Genomic DNA, 22,446 nt, shown 5'->3' with positions numbered 1-22,446 from the left:
GTGAAGCAGCGCTCTATTTCTTCTCTTGGGACAGTTGAGTGTATGTTCTTCACCACCAGCCTATATGGTTTTTCCTCACGCAGTTGATGATGCCGAAACTGGCAATTCAAGGCAGTCAAGTTACGAACCACACTTCTGAATGACGTTGCATCTGCTGTGTAGATTCGAGAGATTCCTGATCCGGAAGTACGTATGTCATATTTTTCTTCAGAGATTACCTGGTTGAGGGTGCTTTCTAGCTTACTGATACTGTTAACATTAGGAACACATATGGGAGGAGGTTTTGGAGCTGCCGTACCCAGTACAGTTTCTTTACCCCGTTTCCCAGCACCTTTCTATACCCCTTACTCGTAGAGTAAATGGGCTTACTAGAAAAGTAAGTAACAGGCGGATGGAAGCATTTCCGACTATAGAAAGTATATATATTCTTGATAAAAATCAATAGCCAGGTCGATCTAGCCATATCTGTCTGTCCGTATAAACGTCGAGATCTCAGAAACTATAAAAGCTAGTAAGTTGAACTGCAGCATACAGATTCTAGAGACAAAGACGCAGCGCAAGTTTGTTGACCGTCTACCGCCCACAAACAGCACAAAACTGCCACGCCCACACTTTCGAAAAGTAAAATTGGATTGCGAAAACAGAAACCTAGTAAAACTTTAGCTCAACGAAACGGGATCTGATCGGAGTCACACAACGGATTCACAAAATTTTTGCGAAAACGGTATATCAAACGGAATACGTACAAACTAATACATTTGCAAAACTTTTGTAATAATCTGCCGATGTGAAGTTGAGCGAAAATGATGAGCTAAGGCAAGGTCGAGTAAGAGTGATTTTTATTGGTTTTTATTGATTTGAGTGATTTTATTTCTATCGCGGTTTCTGAGTGCCGTTCGAAAATTTTTTTGATCGGCATTTCTTATATTATTTAAAGAATAATAAAAAAAACTATTGGATGCCCCAACAATGTAAGGGATTTTCCCACAGCTTTTCCATTTTTTCCATGAAAGCACTTTCGAGGACCCTAGCTGTATAAACTATGGTGAGCGACGTTTTATTTTTTTGATATAGTTCCCATATACAAAATTCGCACACGACTTGGAACAAATCTCGAAACAAAAAACTTGAATCACCGTGACATGAACCCTTGAGACTCCTGGGCCGTGAGGCCCAACAAGAAAAGGAGTAACAAATAATTTTATTTACAAGGCAGAAGGGTGGTCAAAGGTATGGAGGGCGAAATGATCTCAAGTCAATCCGGGAAACTTGTAGTTTAGTGTCTCAAAGTGAGGACGAAGTGCTGCAAGCCCCCATTAGTGTTTCAGTTAACTTATTGCTAAGACATGTAGTAGATTGTCCCCTTAAAATTACCTTATCTTATTCACGGGATTTCTTGTTGAATTTTTAATGATTACGAATCGTGAAAGAAGCAGCAAAGACCTACATCACCGTCTAGACGACTATACCAGCCGGAAAATATTCGCGTGAGCCTTTACATCCGCGATTCTAGTGATGAGAAAAATGTTTCGACAGTAATTAATTTTTATGCGATCTCGGACGTCTAAAACTAGACGGGCATCACACCTGTGATGCTGTGACCCCCAAGATTACCGAAAGCTGGCACTGCTTCAGCATTGACATTTGCAGCTGGAACATAACACAAACTTTTAATCTCGCAGACCCAGATTTATATCGTTCATAACGCATTGGTTTATTGATTGTTGCCAGTTTCTTTTACGAACTGATGTGCGTCGGTCAAGTCATGATTCTGACGGGATTGCTGACATTAATAGAGTATTAACTGGAATTTCTTCGAAGGGTCTTGATTGGAAAATCTCCGTACGCTAAAGGACTAGTACGGCCATCTGGCTCACTTACCTCATTTTCGCCATTCATTGACCAATATGGTCGGCTGAAGAAGACTTCTTTGGATTTTAATGACCGCAACCCAATCGTCATACCGAAGAATCGGAAATTGAATGAGCTGAGTCTGCTATCTCTTAAGGATTCTATTGACAGTCAAGCTCTTTGTCGGGTCCCGCAGCCGCCAACTTTTCTTAAATTTGTGAAGTGTAAACATGGCAACTTTGAAGCCTCAATTTAACTGTGCGGAGCTTGATGTGCGGTAATTTTATTTATTATTTATAAAGAGAAGCTTAGATGGTCCCATCTAAGATAGCCCCTTTAACTAACTCTCTCTCTCTCTCCCCCTCTCTCCCTTGTACACTCGCGGTTGCACATTTGGTTTAGCGACCTGCTGTTCCCTCTATAGTTAAGTCGCTCATTAATCGCTTTCTTAACCCATGCATTTTCCATAAAACAAAATCGATTGAAATCTCTTGAAAACAATAAAAGTCTATATTAAAAGAAAAATTATGAAAAAAAAAAAAATAAAACTGTTATAGCTCAAAGGAAAATTATCTGATATTCAACTTTACCTGTCGTTGACTGGAAATCTTGAAAAATAAATAATTATCATATAAACGATAATAATTTCGTTATTAGGCCTTGTGAATAAGTCCGCCTGTTGTTAAAAACTTGTTTCTTAAGGTTTTTTTGAATGAAGCCTTTAGAAACCAAAAAAAAAACCAAAGATCAGACCAATATGACACTATCGCACAATTGCTGGTTTTAAGGCTACATTAAATAGTCCGAAGCAAATCAAAGATTTGTGTTGTGTATCGCTCAACAGATTTTTGAGACTGAAGCAAATTACAGAGTTCCCTTATATAAGTCATTATCTTGCTTATTTATATTTGTTATTATGTTATAATTAAAAACGTAAATAAAAAGATTATTAAGAAATGGTTCAGGTATATTATTCTGCTCTCGTCTAATCCTTTTTGCAGTGATAACAACTACACGACAATGCACTATTAAAAGTCACATTTCGTATTCCTTCAATACATAGCACACGTCGTTGTATCTGAAACGATTTTAGAAATTCTATATAAACTCAATAGGGATCTCAAGGCAGAACCTACCTCCTCCGATTTCATCATGTTGCAGCATTGGCCAACGCTCACCACTGGTTTGGGGGGTTTGAATAAAACAGAAAGCGATGAACCCATCATTGGAATTGAAGGTACCGAGAAGGACTCACAGAATCCGCGACACGCATTAGTTGTTATGGTGAATTCGACACAATCAGGTATAGTAATTTTTCGAGTATTTCCAACTTTGTGGCACCCAGGACGCAGCCAAGCGTCCTTTCCCATTGAGTTACTATCACACAGCAAAAGCCAGGGAATGCAGCAAACAAGCACCAGCAGTTGAGACGACCTCATCTCGGCAACTGTTGAGATTGGCCAAGGCTTTGGCATTTAAAGTGTCACGGTATCGTGACGCCTGCGTACTAAAACGAAGTCAAATTAAATATAGGGTTGGCTATTAGGGTGAGAGGGAAAAACAACTTAATTTATTATTCATACAAAATTAGAAAAGCGCTATAATATTATTAGGGCAAACGATATAATGCAAACGATTAAATGTAAAAAAATATTTCTTAGGTTATAAACCAAACCATTTTTATACATGTTACTCGTAGAGTTAGAGGGTACACTAGATTCGTTGAAAAGTATGTAACAGGCAGAAGGAACAGTTTCCGAATATATAGCCGAGTCGATCTAGCCCTTCGTCTGTCCGTATAAACGTCGAGATCTCAGGAACTATAAAAGCTTGAAGGTTGAGATTGAGCATACAGATTCTAGAGATAAAGACGGCAAAAGTGTTGCCACGCCCACTCTAACGCACACAAGCCGCACAAAACTACCAACTCCACACTTTTTAATCATTTTTCGACATTTTTTCCATAATTTTATTAGTCTTGTAAATTTCTATCGATTTGCAAAAAAACTTTTTTTTTTACGCCAATTCTAACGCAATAACGCCGCCAAGCCGGTCACGACAACACTTTGAACAATTTTTGAATAATTTTCATATTATTCCCCAATATATCTATATCCCAGAAAAATGATACAATTTCGTGTTCGCATTCACACTAGCTGAGAAACGGGTATCTGATAGTCGGGAAACTCGACTATAGCATTCTCTCTTGTTATTAATAGCAAAGGGTGAGAGTTATCAGTTGAACGTTTATATAAAATATTTTATATTGCAAATAATTTGATGACGTAAATTTAGCGTTCAACATTATTTCCATGCATTTTTATTGGTAATTGATAAATATAGTTAAATTAATGTTTGACCCTTTATATGCGATAACTTTATTTATGAAATTTGGATATCGATTTGGGTCATAAGGCGTTCTTAGCCAATTGCTTTAATCCGATTTCCATTGAGTATGATACAGGTCTAAACAATCAACCAGACTTCAAGTGCTTGTGTGGTCACTTATGAGGTCTGTACTCAACTGCCAAATCCTAACTTTATTTCACATGTTCTGTCTCTTATCTTAATTCTTTAATAGCGTAATCTTATACATGTAGGTTACAATTAAGGATATACGAATAGGGATATTTGTATATATGTGTCCTCCACCAATAGTTAACAATCTTAATTGTAGAAATGCATTGTTAAACGCTATAAAAGAGAGAATTCAGTACTTAGGTAAGCCAAACCTTTTTATAACCGACAATAAAATTAAATAATTATACAATATACAGATTTTTACTTTACGACCCCATTAAAAAAAAAAAGGGAACTCAGATGTTGAGAGACTACAAGAATGAGCTAGTACAAAACTACAATCAAGACGGAAACTACTTAAAAGGAAATACAAATTTCAAAATTAAATAAGTTTTTATTTATTTAATAAAAAATAACATTGTCGAAACTTTTCGTGGAGGATTCATTTATAAAAATATACCTATTCGCGTACCCTTAATTGTAACCTACAAATTAAAATTGTTACTATTTAATTACTTAAAAATATAATTTTTATTTTGTATTATTTAATATTTATTCGGTGGTAGACTTTTTCACTTACACTTTGATTTGAAACTGTATACGATCTCATCCCGATTCAGACTAATCTTCTAATTCTTAATCCTGATCCAATAAACCTCGGCTTTTGATTCTAACTTTTTGAACTTATAACTTTATTACAAGACACTTATTCTTCTCTAGTGTTTCATTTGTAAACCGTTCTTTCATTTCTCCCGAATCAGACTGATCTTAAAATTCTAAGTCCTAATCCAATCAACCTCGGCCAGAGGGTTTTCTTTGGAAACTTTCTGAACTTTCGATAAAATCTTTATGCAGAAATTATTTCTCTGTATTGTGAAATTGAAATTTGCTGACTGATGCAGTTTGATTGAAGCGCAATATGTTATTCATGGCTTGATCTCCAAATGGAGGTTGTTTTTACACTCCCTTTTGGTTATTTATCGGGTGGTTAAGTGTTGGCGATAATACAAAGGGCAAAGGCGAGCTAAGTGTTAGCGTCAAAGACAAGGGTAAAGGCAATGCTGCTGAGATTGGTATTTGAAATTTGTTTATCAATTGGGGAAGATTGATAACGCTCTCCCTTCTAAAATGACGCGTACCGCGTATCATTATTAATTTCGGTTAAACGCTCTCTTAATTCTGTTACAAATTCTTTCTCAGTATTTGGTTTTTCTAGTTCTGTCCGTTTTAGTTTGTTTACAAATATAATATATCTGAATTTTATTATTAATGTAGTAATCAAATACAAAATGATTAAAATAAATATATTAAATGAAATTGATATTTTCCAATTGTAAATTTCAATAAATGGGCTTAAAATATTTATGTTGTCAAGAGTAAGTTCTGAGTTGTTGGATTTTATGTAATCTGATATTTCCAGATTCTTAAAGTGGTTAATGGTTATGTACTCAAGTTTTCTAAATTGGTGTATGAAATATTATTTACTGTAGTTGTGCCGTTAAATGTTATTAAATATGACCCGTCTAAATGAGAAATGTTAACAATATTATTTCCATTTATAAGAATGGCACCTTCTTGAATGATATCTATATTCTTATTTTTTTCTCGTATTTTAGTGGAAATTGATTTTTCTCCATTTAGTAAGCGGGTAAAACAAGTTTTATTTTTACCTAAAATACCATAGTTTTTAAAAAGATCGTTCTTAAAATTAGATATTTCATACAAAGTATTTTCGCATTTGGCGACCTGATTGCTTATTAGTAATTTTACCATCTTTATGTGAAATGGATCTGGCATAATAAATTTCGCTTTTATTTGTTATTACAGGGTACTTGATATAAATAATTAAGAGTTCGTTATGTAGTACAATTTTGAATACGGAGATATCCATTAGATCTGCAATAATTACAGACGTGATAATTGACACGGTAAAGAAATGTGGTCACAGATCAGAACAGATGAGATGGCTCATGAATAGAAGGAGCACTCTTTCGCTGAGGTGCAAAAGAGCTGTTTATGCGCACTGTATCGTACCGATGTGGTTATACGGGATCCAGATGGTATCCCTGGTATGTACGTAACTCCACACTCCATAAAGACCTCAATATACACACAGTTAAGACACAAATTGGGAGACATACAAGTCGATACAGTGACAGATTACTGAGCAATAGTAGTCTTCTTGCAAGACGTCTTATCCCCGATCGAGATCTGAGACGATTCAAACGGCAAGGCTTCGCCAAGGCAATTGGGTAACAGTAAAAACTCTTCACTCATGTTCCTACTTCACTTATTTTAATAGTGTTTCGTAATATTAATATAAGAATATTAATTATTATGAATATTATATTATATAATTAATCATATCAGCTGTGACAAAATTAATTCGATTAATTGTAGTTCGTAAGTAATTTCTCATTTCCCTATTCTAGATCGATTATTTCTTTATAAAAACTTAAATTAGTTACGTGGAATAAGTCGGCATATGATTCATAAGTAAGAACATGCTTTTTGACTTTGAACAGGAAAATTCGTGATTGGAGTAATCAATTATTTCTGAAGTGTTTATCATTACGATTGGTGTTAAAAGTAATAAGAAATTCATTTTCTGTAATTTTAAAAGAAATATAATATTTGCCTTTGTGAATAATTCTGTTTCTACTATTGATTATTATTTTGTTAGGTAAGTTTTCCTTAACAACTTGTTTCTTATATCTTGTTTTTAGTTTATTTCTTTATCCATGTTTCGTTTTATAACCTACTAGACCTACATGATAATCTTCTCGTCTAACATCCTTGTTTGTAACATTTTTTCTTGTGTGTTCCTTAAAATTGTTGAAATGTTTTCGTGATCAACTTTATTATATAGAATATCAAAAGGTTTTTGGTTTGTTGTAGAATGAATGCTTTGATTGAATTCTTTTGCGGCACTAATAATTATTTCAGAATAGTCAGTGAGATTAAATTCTTCTTTTATACAACGAGCTAATTCTGTTAATGTTGAATGTGCCCTTTCTACTTGTCCGTTCGAGGTACTGTGTCTGGGGTCGGCGAAATGTAGAGTTAAACCACATCTTTGTGCAAAGGATTTAAATTGAGCAGAGGTGAAGCTCGGTTCATTATCAGTCATAATTACTTTGGCGTGGGGAAAATGTTGGAGTAATTCCATTACTTTATTCTCGATGTTTAGTTTATTTTGAATTTCTTTTACAACCAGGAATTTTGAATATGCGTCAATACAGGTTAAGAAAATAAGACTTTGCGCGTAACAAATGTCGATGTGTAAATTCTCTCCTTCTTTAGTTGGAATAGGAGCTTCCCCAATAGGGATTTTAATAGGATGCCGGTTGTATTTATTTTCGTTGCAAATTGTACAATTTTTTATATATTCCTTTAATTTGATTTATAAATTTGGCCAATAAAATAATCTATTGATTTTTTTATAATTTTCGTCTAGTCCTCTGTGAGCACGGCTATGTGTTTCTTCTATTATGATAGCCTTATCTTCATTATTTTCCACGTCTTGTAGAAATATTTTAGTATAAAGAAATTTGTTGGTAAAGTTATTTTTTAATGGTAATTGAATATGATAAAGATCTTCTAAAGTGCAATGAATTCCTACCGTTATGTTTGGTTTTAGATACTCCCTTAATATTTCTATTAAGTTTTCTGGCGTATCATATTCAATTATATGTCTTGTCTTATCAAAAACATTCAATGACTCATGTATTGTATACCTCCCCTTTGTTAATAACAGTTGTTGTTGAAACTGATTTAACGGTTTTCGGGTCTCTTGTATTACATTTTCAAAACTACTTTCGGCAAAATGTTGTGTATTTTGATCTGAGTTTGATTGTTCTAAATCGCTGTTAGTAATATTATTTATTTTTATTCGAGATAATGCGTCGGCTACGACATTAGTTGTTCCGGGTTTATATATTATTTTCGGGGTGAAACTTTCTATAAAGGAGTACCATCTTTTCATTTCTACGTTCGGGTTTTTATCTGAGATTGTGAAAGATAAAGATTGATGATCTGTTTGTATTTCTATACCAATTACACCATATAAGTAATTCCTGAGATTTTTAAGAGCCTAAACTATTTCCACCAATTCTTTTTTATTTGTAGCATTAAGTTGTTCGGTTTTATTTAAAGTTTTGGATATGAAAGTAATTGGTTTATTATCCTGTGATAAAACTGCTCCGATAGCTACATCTGATGCCTCTGTCGTTAAAGTGGATTTTTTGTTATAATCTGGTTGAACTAATTCCACTTGTGCTATTAAATTATCTTTAAGTTCTTTAAAAGCTTTAACAGCTGGGTCGTCTAACTGTATTGTTATTTTTGTAGACATTCTTCTAGAAATTTTTCCATTATCTCCTCCTAGGTATTTGGTTAAAGGTTTGGCAATTTTTGCATAATTTCGGACAAATTTACGGTAATAGCCGGTGAGGCCTAGAAAACTTCGAAGCTCTCTAATGTTTTGTGGAATCGGATACTTCATAATTGTGGAGATTTTCTCAGGATCTGTTTTAATTACATTGTGAGATACTATATGTTCACGCTAGAAGGGTGCAAAGTAGTTGAGCGACAGTGTAAGCGGCCGATGCTTGTACTCAAAGCTCCTCCACGGCTCGCAAGCACCGCTGCTCGCGCTCTCATTCTCTCCTCTCGCTCTCCTCCCGCTCTCCTCCCTTCCCGCAAGGTATTCACCACTCCGCGGTATTTCCAATGTTAGTTTTAAGTTAGTCTTAATTTACAAGTGCGTGAATAAAGTGCGAAATTTGAAGTCGATCCCGGGCGTTTAATTTCTGGAGGAATCAGCCGCAGCAGCCGCAGCAGCCGCAACAACAATCATTTCGCCCACTTCAGTTCATGGTCCTTCGAGCCGGATATCTTCCTGATCCTGCCAGCGCTCCTTGCGGAAAAATCAAGATAAGTACGGCTTTAAATCCTATTCCGTCCGTGGTCGCCATTTTCGTTTTTCCAACGGCGTTCATTCTTTCCGTCCATCCGTATCAAGTGAAAATATATAAGTACATGCGCCCAGCCACCGGGATTACTTCTTTTTTTAAGTGCATAAACAAGCACTTTGCCAATACCGGCCCCCTAATTCGTCTCACGGTGATCCGCTGGTATCCAAGCGCATATACGTATATATATATACATTTTCTTTTTTTAAACACTGTCCAAAATTCACTATTATCGTCCGCTGCTAAAGTGCTGTTTTTTGCCTCAATAAAATATACAAACCACAAATTCAACTAAATTAAATCAAATATACATATACATATATTCAGCAAAATTTTACATACACATAAATATACATATCCATACATATCCATTGACATACATATATTCCAATAAAATTCACATCTACATACATATATAAGAATCACTCCATAGATTTAACCAATTTAATACACAAATAAAATATATTACCAAAAATAATAAATAATATCGAACCCGAACTGAGAACAAATTTTATCTCTTGGCTCAAAATAAAACACTAATATCGACATACAGAATAAAATAAAACCTGACTTTTTTCTTCCGAGATTACATTACATAGATATGTTTCTCCATACATAAATACAAGTTAACAACTATTAACATAATAATTCATAGCAACTAAGTAGCTCTATGTATAGAATGTATAGAATATTCAGCGCTCTGCGCAAAGAACGTCCGGCAACGGAAGGCTGACACTTCTTTTTCGGAGTGTTGCTTCGCGCTGCAGGGAACGCTGAGTCGGCTTTGCCGACTCGTCTGGTTGGCGCGATGCATTTGCCGTTAGGGTAAACTTAGCTGTACGTTTTGTTATCTCTTTAGTCTCAGTTTTGCATTCGAATAAACCAGAACGTGCTCCGGCTTGAAGCCGTAATAAACAATTGTATTAATTATCCAAATTGCTACGCCACAAGGCTAGTCAATACACCTAAGGGGGCGAAGTCAAGCCCTCCAACGTAATCTTCAGGAGAAGACTCTGACGCAAGACGTCCAACCACCACTACCGGCCAGGAGAGAAGTCTCTGGTTCAACGCTGGAATAACGGAACTTCTTAATTTACATATTGCAAGTCCCCTATTAAACTCCAAATAATACATACATACATACACACAGTCGCGACTTACATAGGCTTGCCAAGTGCAAGTTCTTTCGTCTCCTCTTTGTTCTTTATTGCCCTGACAAAAAACCGGCGCATAGCGACGAGAGAATACCCTAGAATCGAAACATAAAATAAAATAAATAAGTCCGACGACAAAATTTAAGAGAAAAAAACTGACCCGATTATTTAATAATTATTTAAGCCAAAATAATAATTTTTTACAAGCTATTTCTGGCTCCTATTTCTGGTTCCTAAATTAAAATAATAAAATTGTCGCGATTTTTTCGTTGTGGTCCTAAATCCGGTAGCTATTTTTTTTATAAATTCAAGTTTATAGCTATTTTCTATATATTAGCTATTTTTTTCGGGATTTCCAGTCGGTAGCGATTTTTTATAAGTCCTTGGCTATTATCCAGACTCCAGCTGGTAGCTATTTTTTAGCTATTTTTCCAGAAATTGCAATTCATAGTTTTTTTTTTTTAATAAATTTGAGCTATTTTTTTTCTAGACTCCAATATAGATATATCTTCTTGTGGACTTCACTCTAGCTGTTGTTTTTTTTTTTGTGAATCCTCCTATCTATTTTTTCACACTGAATTTTAGCTATATTGTGCTTCATTTAAGCTTTTTTCCAGTTGATTGAAGATCTATTGGGGCCTTATTTCACAAAAATTGGGATTTTTGTTTTTCTCTTTCGTGCTCCAATCTCCAGATCCCAATTGCAACTTTCTCCCGAATTCCGACGGGATCCTTTGTCCATCCAGATTTTGGTGCCCTCTGTGTCTGGTTCTTTTTCAATTGCACATTTTTTGCGGCGTGCAGGCCTTCTTGACTTCCTTCTCCTAGGGCATAGCTGAGCATGCCCCTAGAGGGAGACAAGAAAAAGACACCCGCACCTGGAAAGGAACAAAAGTTCAACCCACAATCTCCGCTATCCACTCGCGGTAAGCCAGCACCCAAGTCCGTTAGTCCCAGGGTCAAAACCGCGACTCCCACTCCGAAAGCAAAGGTTTTGCCATCGACCAGTTCGAAGACAACTCCTAGGTTGGTCATTTCCCGACCAGTGACGCGAGCGTCTAGTGAGTCTTCTCTATCGAGAAAATCCGAGAGTCCCTCCGCTGTCGGGATTGATTTCCTCCGCGTCACACGCTCTACCACAAAGAAAATGGCATCCTCTGAGCAGCCAACGCCCGCAAACGCAGCGTTGCATAAATTCATCGCCGTCAGCGATCGCGTAAGCCTTTTCGAAGCGAAGATCAACACTCCTGATCAAGCCTCTCCGTCCCTACACACGTTACAAGTCCGTCTGCAACAGGTGCGAGCCTTATGGGACCTAATGGCCCAAGAAGGATCCCTCGACACAGTGCCTATTCTCCAGGCCAAATATGACTACTGCTACTCAGTATACGAGTCATGTGCAGCACAAATTGGCGAAACAATCGACAGAGCAACGCCTCAAGTCGCGCAAGCACCCTCACAGCCGCTAATTTCGTCCGGCTGCCGCTTACCTCCATGCGACACGGAAGTCTTCGATGGCGACTACCTCCGATGGCCCACTTTCCGGGACCTATTCACGGCAATTTACGTAAACAACCCCAGGCTGACTCCGGTCGAGAAGCTATTCCATCTCCTTACGAAAACAAGTGGCGAAGCAAAAGCCATCGTGGTGAAATCTCCTCTCACGAATTATGGTTTTGCTTCGGCGTGGGAGGCGCTGCGAGATCGGTTCCAAAACAAGCGACTTTTAGTCAACAGTTGAGCTGGCTCCTTTTTAACTTGAGTTCAATTTCGCAAGAATCTGGTCATGCTCTAAAAGAGCTACAATCCACGATTCAGGGGTGCTTAACAGCACTAGCGCATTCCCAGGTATCCACAGAAAACTGGGATTGTCTCTTGGTTTTCCTTTGCGCGAGCAAACTGCCCAAGCAGACCCTGTCCTTATGGGAACAGTCGGTAACTGCCAAATCCGAGATCCCAGCTTGGGAAGAAATGAATGCCTTCCTGAGCGAAAGGTATCGGACATTGGAAGCCATCGAAGATATGAAACCGACTCAGGCAGTTCCAAAAAGGCTTCAATCCTTCGAGACAAAGGTCAGCACCAAACAGAAAGGGTGTGACTTATGTTATAAGGAGAACCATCCGGTAAGATTGTGCCCGCGTTTTCTTCAAATGTCTGTTGACTCGCGCTCCGGGTATATAAAAAAGAAGCAGCTATGTCTGAATTGTTTTGCCAGAGGTCACCAGCTACGTGACTGCACAAGCACACACAGCTGCTTTACATGTAAGGGCAGGCACCATACGCTGCTGCATCGCAGCCCCCCAAATTCCGAAAATGCGAGTTCCTCAACCTCGCCCCCTACACAGCAACTTCCGAGACCCTCTAGCAGAAATGCATCGGCAAGCACCTCAGCGGTGCAAACTTTTTTCGCGTCCGGCACTTCAGCCGTCCTACTGAGCACAGCGATGATTGACGTGTGCCATTTGGGGAAGAGATTCACGCAGGAAGTGTTCTTGGGCCCTTCCTATACACCCTGTACACTGCTGACATGCCATCTCCCGCAAACAACACCGAAGTCCCCCCGGCTCAGCGACTCCTGGACACTTACGCCGATGACACTGCCATGCTGGCGTCTCATCCTTCACTGCAAACTGCCTCCAACGCAGTCCAGGAATGGCTACATGCAATCGAAAAATGGACTGCCAAATGGAATGTGGCCATTAACTCCTCAAAGTCAGCCTGTGTAACTTTTTCCCTGCGACCCGGAACCTGCACAGATCTGACCTTCGATGGAAGCCCTATCACCAATGCTAGATCGCACTGCTACCTAGGAGTTCATCTAGATCGGAGACTGACCTGGAGGGCCCACATCACGTCGGTCAAATCTAAGTCACTGGCGAAGCTAAAAAAGCTCGACTGGCTCTTCCACTCCAGCAAACTTCAAATGAGCTTTAAGGCTCTTTTAATCAAAGCCATTCTCGCTCCAACGTGGAGTTATGCCATCCAGGTGTGGGGAACTGCCGCCAAATCCCAGCTTAATAGGCTCCGTGTGGTCCAGTCGAGAGCTGCACGTCACGCATCTGGGCTCCCCTGGTACGTGACGAACATGGTCATCGAAAGAGATCTGAAAGTTACCCTTCTTGGGGATCAGATCAATTTCCATAGCAGCTGTTATGCCGACAGGCTTATGGTCCACCCGAACCGACTAGCAACTTTCCTAGCTGATCCCATCTCCCTCCGAAGACTGAAGAGGGTACACCCCAGCGATCTCCTTACCCGGAGGATAATATAACATATTACATACTAAGTAATTAATAACTAGACTAGATTTTTTTCTTTCTCTTGTACTTTATAATTAAGATACCACTTGGTCTCATTTATCTTTATCACACATTAGGTTAAGTTCAGAGGAATTACTGAACGATTCCTTTTGAAACCTTAATAAATATTATTTATTAATAATAAAAAAAAAAAAAAAAAAAAAAAAAAAAAATTGGGTTCGGCAACAGTATATTTGTGTTGTGCCAACCAACAACCAATGAATTGGGCACATAACTACAGAAGTATTAAGGTCGAATACGAAAGCGAGGATAGCTGGGAGGAGGAGCAAGTAGGCCAAGCAGTAGGTCAGACGTTGGATAGGGCCCCGGTACATGATACTATGGACCCCAGTCAGATTCAAGCTCTTATCGACAATGCCGTCACACAGGCATTGTCGCAACAGCAATCCCACTTCCAGGTTCAACTAAATTCCCTAGCTGCGCGGGTACAGAGTTTGCAGGTGGAAGCACCGCAAATCATAACATATGAAAAAGTCTCTGTCAACCCCGAGGTTAGGTGCGAAATTCCCCTTGATATAATAAAATCGGTACCGGAGTTCTCCGGTACCCAAGACGAGTAAGTGGCCTGGAGGCAATCGGCCATATACGCCTACGAGCTGTTTAAACCATACAATGGCAGCAGTACCCATTATCAGGCTGTTGCCATATTAAGGAATAAAATCCGTGGCGCAGCCGGGGCTCTACTCGTATCCCATAATACGGTATTGAACTTCGATGCTATTTTGGCCAGATTAGACTGCACGTACTTGGAAATGGTTAGGCAAGGAGACCTACCATTAATGCAATACAACGATGAAGTTGAAAGGAAGCTAACGCTTGTCACAAACAAAATCGTAATGACGCATGAACAAGAGGGTGCTGACCTGCTTAATGCTGAGGTCAGAGCCGACGCCCTGCATGCTTTTATTTCAGTGCTCAAAAAGGCCCTTAGAGCTGTGGTCTTCCCGGCCCGACCAAAAGACTTGCCATCTGCACTGGCCTTAGCTAGAGAAGCAGAGGCAAGCATAGAGAGAAGCATGTTTGCTAACTCCTACGCCAAGGCCGTAGAGGAGCGAGCGCATTCGGCGGCAGACGGCAAGAGCCGTTTCCAGGGTAAATCAAACAAAGAAGAACAGGGACAGGTCAGAAATCCCCACTTCATGAAACGACAGAAAAACAGCGGTCAAACCAACAAGGACACTCAGGCGCAAGCACCCCAGCCTATGGAGGTCGATCCATCCTCCAGGTTCAGGCAGCGCACTGAACATTATCAGAATCACCCTAATGAAAGGAACGCATTTAAGGGGAGAAATTCCTCAGAACGCTCGACAGGACCGAGACGACAACGTCTTAATAACGTTGTCTAAAAGGCCCCTAAGCAAAAAGAGACCAAAGAGGAGTATGAAAAGGCAGCAAAGGCTGCAGTCGAGGAAATCGACAGCGAAAATGAGTACGCTCCCAGTGACGACTCGTTGAATTTTTTAGGGGACGCTCCCGGTTGCCGTTCATCGAACGACGGCTGGCTGGGAGAACTTTAAAGATGCTAATCGACACCGGCGCGGCAAAAAACTACATTAAGCCCGTAAAGGAGCTGAAAAATGTGATGCCGGTCGCCAGCCCTTTCTCGGTGAGCTCAATACACGGCTCCACCGAAATCAAACACAAATGTTTGATGAAAGTCTTCAAGCACACCTCCCCATTTTTCCTTTTAGATTCTCTCGATGCGTTCGACGCTATCATAGGCTTGGACCTGTTAACACAGGCCGGGGTAAAGCTCAACCTTGCAGAGGACTCCCTAGAATACCAGGGCATCGCTGAAAAGCTTCACTATTTCAGCTGCCCCAGTGTTAATTTCACTGATGTAAACGACATTGTTGTACCTGACTCCGTTAAAAAGGAGTTCAAGGACACAATAATAAGGAGGAAGAAAGCCTTCTCCACGACAAATGAAGCTCTTCCTCTTAACACCGCTGTCACTGCCACAATTCGGACAGTTGATAATGAACCGGTGTACTCAAGAGCGTACCCAAACCTTATGGGTGTCTCCGACTTTGTGAACAACGAGGTCAAACAACTGCTGAAAGACGGCATCATCAGGCCCTCAAGGTCTCCCTATAACAGCCCGACCTGGGTTGTTGACAAAAAAGGGACCGACGCCTTCGGGAACCAGAACAAGAGGTTGGTCATTGACTTTAGGAAGCTAAATGAGCGAACTATTCCTGACCGGTACCCGATGCCTAGCATTCCCATGATTCTAGCGAATCTGGGCAAGGCAAAGTTCTTCACTACCCTTGACCTGAAGTCAGGGTATCATCAAATTTACCTCGCGGAACACGACCGCGAGAAGACATCGTTCTCGCTGAATGGCGGCAAATACGAGTTTTGCCGTCTGCCGTTCGGCTTGAGAAATGCAAGCAGCATTTTTCAAAGAGCCCTAGACGATGTGCTGAGAGAGCAAATCGGGAAAATATGTTACGTCTATGTAGATGATGTCATAATTTTCTCAGAAAACGAGTACGACCATGTCCGCCACATCGACACGGTGCTGAAATGCTTGATCGAGGCGAATATGAGAGTGAGCCAGGAAAAGACAAAGTTCTTCAAAGACAGTGTTGAGTACCTCGGCTTCATCGTAAGCAAGGATGGGACTAAGTCCGACCCGGAAAAGGTAAAGGCCATTCAGGAATATCCTGAACCCAAAAGTGTCTACAGTGTTAGATCGTTCCTTGGTTTGGCCAGCTACTACAGAGTCTTCATTAAAGACTTTGCAGCCATAGCTCGCCCGATAACTGACATCCTGAAAGGGGAAAACGGCTCGGTGAGTAGGCATATGTCTAAGAAGATTTGTGTGGAGTTTAATGAAACTCAACGCAACGCATTTCAAAGGCTTCGTAGCATTCTGGCATCAGAGGATGTCATACTCAAATACCCCGACTTTCAAAAGCCCTTTGACCTCACCACAGATGCGTCAGCAAGTGGCATTGGTGCAGTCCTTTCGCAAGAAGGTAGGCCGATCACCATGATATCCCGCACCCTGAGACAGGCTGAGCAAAATTATGCCACAAACGAAAGAGAATTGCTAGCCATTGTATGGGCCTTAGGTAAACTTCAAAACTTTCTGTACGGCTCTAGGGAAATCAACATATTCACCGACCATCAGCCTCTCACGTTCGCTGTTGCCGACAAAAACACGAACGCTAAGATTAAGAGATGGAAATCCTATATAGACCAACACAATGTCAAGATTTTCTACAAACCTGGCAAGGAAAATTTCATGGCAGATGCACTGTCCAGGCAAAATCTTAACGCCTTACAAGACGAACCCCAGTCAGACGCTGCGACTATTCACAGTGAGCTGTCCCAGACCTACACGGTCGAAACCACAGATAAACCCTTAAATTGCTTTAGGAACCAGATCATTCTGGAGGCAGCACGTTTTCCGCTTAAGCGAAGCCTAGTGCTGTTCCGAAGCAAAACTCGCCACTTGATCAGTTTCACTGACAAGAGTTACCTGTTAAAAACGCTCAAAGAAGTTGTCAACCATGACGTCGTGAATGCTATCCATTGCGACTTGCCTACACTGGCAAGCTTCCAACACGACCTCATTACCCACTTCCCAGCCACTCAATTCCGGCACTGCAAGAATGTCGTGTCGGATATAACTGATAAAAACGAACAGTACGAAATTGTCACTGCAGAGCACAACCGTGCACACAGAGCCGCGCAGGAAAATATCAAGCAAGTCCTTCGAGACTACTATTTTCCAAAAATGGGCAGCATGACAAAGGAAGTGGTTGCTAATTGCAGGGTATGTACCCAAGCAAAGTACGACAGGCACCCGAAAAAGCAAGAGCTTGGGGAAACGCCCATCCCCAGTTATGCTGGCGAAATGGTGCACATTGAAATATTTTCAACAGACAGGAAGCTGTTCTTGACGTGCATTGACAAATTCTCTAAGTTTGCAGTAGTGCAACCGGTTACATCTAGGACAATAGTGGACATCACTGGCCCCCTATTGCAGATTGTTAACCTTTTCCCCACCATCAAAACAATCTATTGCGACAATGAGCCCGCTTTCAACTCAGGGACAATCACGTCAATGCTCAAAAACAACTACATTGACATTGTGAACGCGCCTCCACTGCACAGCGTGTCCAATGGCCAAGTTGAACGGTTCCACAGCACCTTGGCAGAAATAGCCAGATGCCTGAAGTTTGACAAAAAGACAAATGACACAGTAGAACTAATCTTGAGAGCCATGGTGGAATATAACAAAACCGTGCACTCAGTTACTCGTGAGAGACCAATTGAGGTTCTTCACTCAGGGGCCCACGAGCGCTGCCTGGAAATCAAGGCAAGATTAGCAAAGGCTCAGCAAGACAGCATCGGAAGATGCAACCCTTCCCGTCAAAACCGTGTGTTTGAGGTAGGAGAACGCGTGTTTGTAAAGAACAACAAGAGGTTAGGAAATAAACTAACCCCACTATGCACGGAACAAAAAGTGCAAGCAGACCTGGGAACGTCTGTTCTTATTAAGGGGAGGGTGGTCCACAAGGACAACCTTAAGTAGGCACACTCCTTGCAGTTAGGTAGTAGGTTACTTTAAGAAAGCACTCAAGTAACTTGTCCGAATTCGCGGTTATGATAGACGAGACAGGAAAATTATCCGAGTCTTTTCCCCAATCGCATATGCGTAAGTTACTGGAGGTCGATACGGACCACCTTAGAACTTTGTTGTCCGTCCTTAAGGTCCATCATAGGATTGCCAGGAGTCTAGATTTCCTAGGTACAGCTTTAAAGGTAGTGGCTGGTACTCCCGATGCCACGGACCTTCTAAAGATAAAGATCACTGAGGCTAAACTAGTTGAGTCTAATTCCCGGCAGATAACAATAAATTCCGAAACCCAGAAACAGATTAACAAGTTAACTGACGCCATCAATAAGGTGATCAGTGCCCGTAAAAGCTTGGCTTTAAAACTTGGTTGACACTCCACACTTGTACGAAGCGTTATTGGCAAGAAATAGGATGCTTTCTACTGAAATTCAAAATTTAATTCTCACTATTACTTTGACCAAATCAAACATTGTAAATCCCACGATCCTTGACCATGCCGACTTGAAGTCTCTTGTAGAACAGGTCACCCGTATCATCAGCTTAATAGAAGCATCCAAGATTAGAGTCCTCCAGTCCGAGAACAGTATTCATATTTTAATTGCCCATCCCAGAGTCAAGTTCAGTTGCAAGAAAGTCGCCGTTTACCCTGTATCCCACCAACACATCATCTTACGCCTCGACGAGTAAACGTTGGCCGAATGCGAACATGACACCTTTGCGCTCACAGGATGCACAGATACCACAAACTTCACGTTCTGCGAGCGGTCTCGGCGCGAATCTTGTGCGCGCTCACTCCACGCAGGGAGTGCAGCCCAATGCCACACTCAACCCAGCCGCTTGCAGGAAGTAACTCCCGTAGATGACGGCGTTGTGATTATCAACGAAGCTTCAGCTCGCGTTAGCACCGACGGCAGCCCAGGAATACTGGTCGAGGGAACCCACCCGGTGACCTTCGAGAGAACGGCGACCATCAATGGCTCCGAGTTCGTAAACTTACGGAAAGCATTAAGCAAGCAGCCAGGCATTGCGCGCTTTTCATAATTTAACATCGTCGGGCACGACCCCGTGCTCAGCATCCTTCTGTTACACCGGATGAATAACGAGAACCTGCTCTCCATCCAAAGCTTTAAGGATGACGTGGAGTCTGAAGGTTCGCCTAAACTCTGGTTTGTAGCTGGTGTGGTTCTAAACATTGGCTTAATTGGCTCCTTCGCACTTTATCTGGCATTAAGGAGAAGACGAGCCTCCATGGAGATACAAGGACGGTCATAAACATGAGGGGGGGGGGTAGTTAACAACTATTAACATAATAATTCATAGCAACTAAGTAGCTCTATGTATAGAATGCTGACGCGCCAGAATTGAGTTCAGCGCTCTGCGCAAAGAACGTCCGGCAACGGAAGGCTGACACTTCTTTTTCGGAGTGTAGCTTCGCGCTGCAGGGAATGCTCTTAGTCTCAGTTTTGCATTCGAATAAACCAGAACGTGCTACGGCTTGAAGCCGTAATAAACAATTGTATTAATTATCTAAATTGCTACGCCACAAGGCTATTCAATACACCTAAAGGGGCGAAGTCAAGCCCTCCAACGTAATCTTCAGGAGAAGACTCTGACGCAAGACGTCCAACCACCGCTACCGGCCAGGAGAGAAGTCTCTGGATCAACGCTGGAATAACGGAACCCCATAATCAGAATCTGACGCAAGACGTGCAATCACCGCTACCGGCCAGGAGAGAAGTCTCTGGTTCAACGCTGGAATAACGGAACTTCATAATTTACATATTGCAAGTCCCCTATTAAACTCCAAATAATACATACATACATACACACAGTCGCGACTTACATAGGCTTGCCAAGTGCAAGTTCTTTCGTGTCCTCTTTGTTCTTTATTGCCCTGACAAAAAAACCAGCGCATAGCGACGAGAGAATACCCTAGAATCGAAACATAAAATAAAATAAATAAGTCCGACGACAAAATTTAAGAGAAAAAAACTGACCCGATTATTTAATAATTATTTAAGCCAAATAATAATTTTTTACAAGCTATTATTTCTCCTAATAGCTCCTACTTCTGGTTCCTAAATTAAAATAATAAAATTGTCGCGATTTTTTCGTTGTGGTCCTAAATCCGGTAGCTATTTTTTTTATAAATTCAAGTTTTGGCTATTTTCTATATATTAGCTATTTTTTTCGGGATTTCCAGTCGGTAGCGATTTTTTATAAGTCCTTGGCTATTATCCAGACTCCAGCTGGTAGCTATTTTTTTAGCTATTTTTTCAGAAATTGCAATTCATAGTTTTTTTTTTATAAATTTGAGCTATAGTTTTTCTAGACTCCAAGCTATTTTTTTATAAATTCAAGTTTATAGCTATTTTCTATATATTAGCTTTTTTTTCCGGGATTACCAGTCGGTAGCGATTTTTTATAAATCCTTGGCTATTATCCAGACTCCAGCTGGTAGCTATTTTTTAGCTATTTTTCCAGAAATTGCAATTCATAGTTTTTTTTTTAATAAATTTGAGCTATTTTTTTTTCTAGACTCCAATATAGCTATATCTTCTTGTGGACTTCACTCTAGCTGTTGTTTTTTTTTTGTGAATCCTCCTATCTATTTTTTCACACTGAATTTTAGCTATATTGTGCTTCATTTAAGCTTTTTTCCAGTTGATTGAAGATCTATTGGGGCCTTATTTCACAAAAATTGGGATTTTTGTTTTTCTCTTTCGTGCTCCAATCTCCAGATCCCAATTGCAACTTTCTCCCGAATTCCGACGGGATCCTTTGTCCATCCAGATTTTGGTGCCCTCTGTGTCTGGTTCTTTTTCAATTGCACATTTTTTGCGGCGTGCAGGCCTTCTTGACTTCCTTCTCCTAGGGCATAGCTGAGCATGCCCCTAGAGGGAGACAAGAAAAAGACACCCGCACCTGGAAAGGAACAAAAGTTCAACCCGCAATCTCCGCTATCCACTCGCGGTAAGCCAGCACCCAAGTCCGTTAGTCCCAGGGTCAAAACCGCGACCCCCACTCCGAAAGCAAAGGTTTTGCCATCGACCAGTTCGAAGACAACTCCTAGGTTGGTCATTTCCCGACCAGTGACGCGAGCGTCTAGTGAGTCTTCTCTATCGAGAAAATCTGAGAGTCCCTCCGCTGTCGGGACTGATTTCCTCCGCGTCACACGCCACAAAGAAAATGGTATCATCTGAGCAGCCAACGCCCGCAAACGCAGCTTTGCATAAATTCATCGCCGTCAGCGATCGCGTAAGCCTTTTCGAAGCGAAGATCAACACTCCTGATCAAGCCTCTCCGTCCCTACACACGTTACAAGTCCGTCTGCAACAGGTGCGAGCCTTATGGGACCTAATGGCCCAAGAAGGATCCCTCGACACAGTGCCTATTCTCCAGGCCAAATATGACTACTGCTACTCAGTATACGAGTCATGTGCAGCACAAATTGGCGAAACAATCGACAGAGCAACGCCTCAAGTCGCGCAAGCACCCTCACAGCCGCTAATTTCGTCCGGCTGCCGCTTACCTCCATGCGACACGGAAGTCTTCGATGGCGACTACCTCCGATGGCCCACTTTCCGGGACCTATTCACGGCAATTTACGTAAACAACCCCAGGCTGACTCCGGTCGAGAAGCTATTCCATCTCCTTACGAAAACAAGTGGCGAAGCAAAAGCCATCGTGGTGAAATCTCCTCTCACGAATTATGGTTTTGCTTCGGCGTGGGAGGCGCTGCGAGATCGGTTCCAAAACAAGCGACTTTTAGTCAACAGTTGAGCTGGCTCCTTTTTAACTTGAGTTCAATTTCGCAAGAATCTGGTCATGCTCTAAAAGAGCTACAATCCACGATTCAGGGGTGCTTAACAGCACTAGCGCATTCCCAGGTATCCACAGAAAACTGGGATTGTCTCTTGGTTTTCCTTTGCGCGAGCAAACTGCCCAAGCAGACCCTGTCCTTATGGGAACAGTCGGTAACTGCCAAATCCGAGATCCCAGCTTGGGAAGAAATGAATGCCTTCCTGAGCGA

The 22,446-nt window shown here is 40.9% G+C and overlaps 1 protein-coding gene across 1 annotated transcript; it reads right to left on the bottom strand.

Annotated features, from left to right (window-relative positions):
• Window positions 1–2,742: 2,742 nt before the first annotated feature.
• On the bottom strand, window positions 2,743–3,326 carry LOC117149328 (thyrostimulin alpha-2 subunit). The gene is made up of 2 exons (XM_033316766.1): window positions 2,988–3,326; window positions 2,743–2,929 (listed from the first exon to the last, which is right to left on the bottom strand). The coding sequence occupies exons 1-2, from the start codon at window positions 3,324–3,326 to the stop codon at window positions 2,837–2,839; spliced, it is 432 nt and encodes a 143-aa protein (XP_033172657.1). The 3' UTR covers window positions 2,743–2,836.
• Between the last annotated feature and the right edge of the window lie 19,120 nt (window positions 3,327–22,446).

The sequence above is a fragment of the Drosophila mauritiana genome, unplaced genomic scaffold (genome assembly GCF_004382145.1).
Source record: "Drosophila mauritiana strain mau12 unplaced genomic scaffold, ASM438214v1 U_196, whole genome shotgun sequence".
NCBI classification, from domain to species: domain Eukaryota; kingdom Metazoa; phylum Arthropoda; class Insecta; order Diptera; family Drosophilidae; genus Drosophila; species Drosophila mauritiana.
Note: the sequence above shows the minus strand (reverse complement) of the source record. Positions and strands in the feature narration are given on the sequence as shown.

What these genes read in the sequence shown, in the direction of transcription:
- LOC117149328 (XM_033316766.1), bottom strand. Translation starts at nt 3,326, where the DNA reads ATGCCAAAGCCTTGGCCAATCTCAACAGTTGCCGAGATGAGGTCGTCT. An exon ending in ACATGATGAAATCGGAGGAG is followed by an intron (nt 2,930 to 2,987) that starts GTAGGTTCTGCC and finishes AAATCGTTTCAG; the next exon opens with ATACAACGACGTGTGCTATG.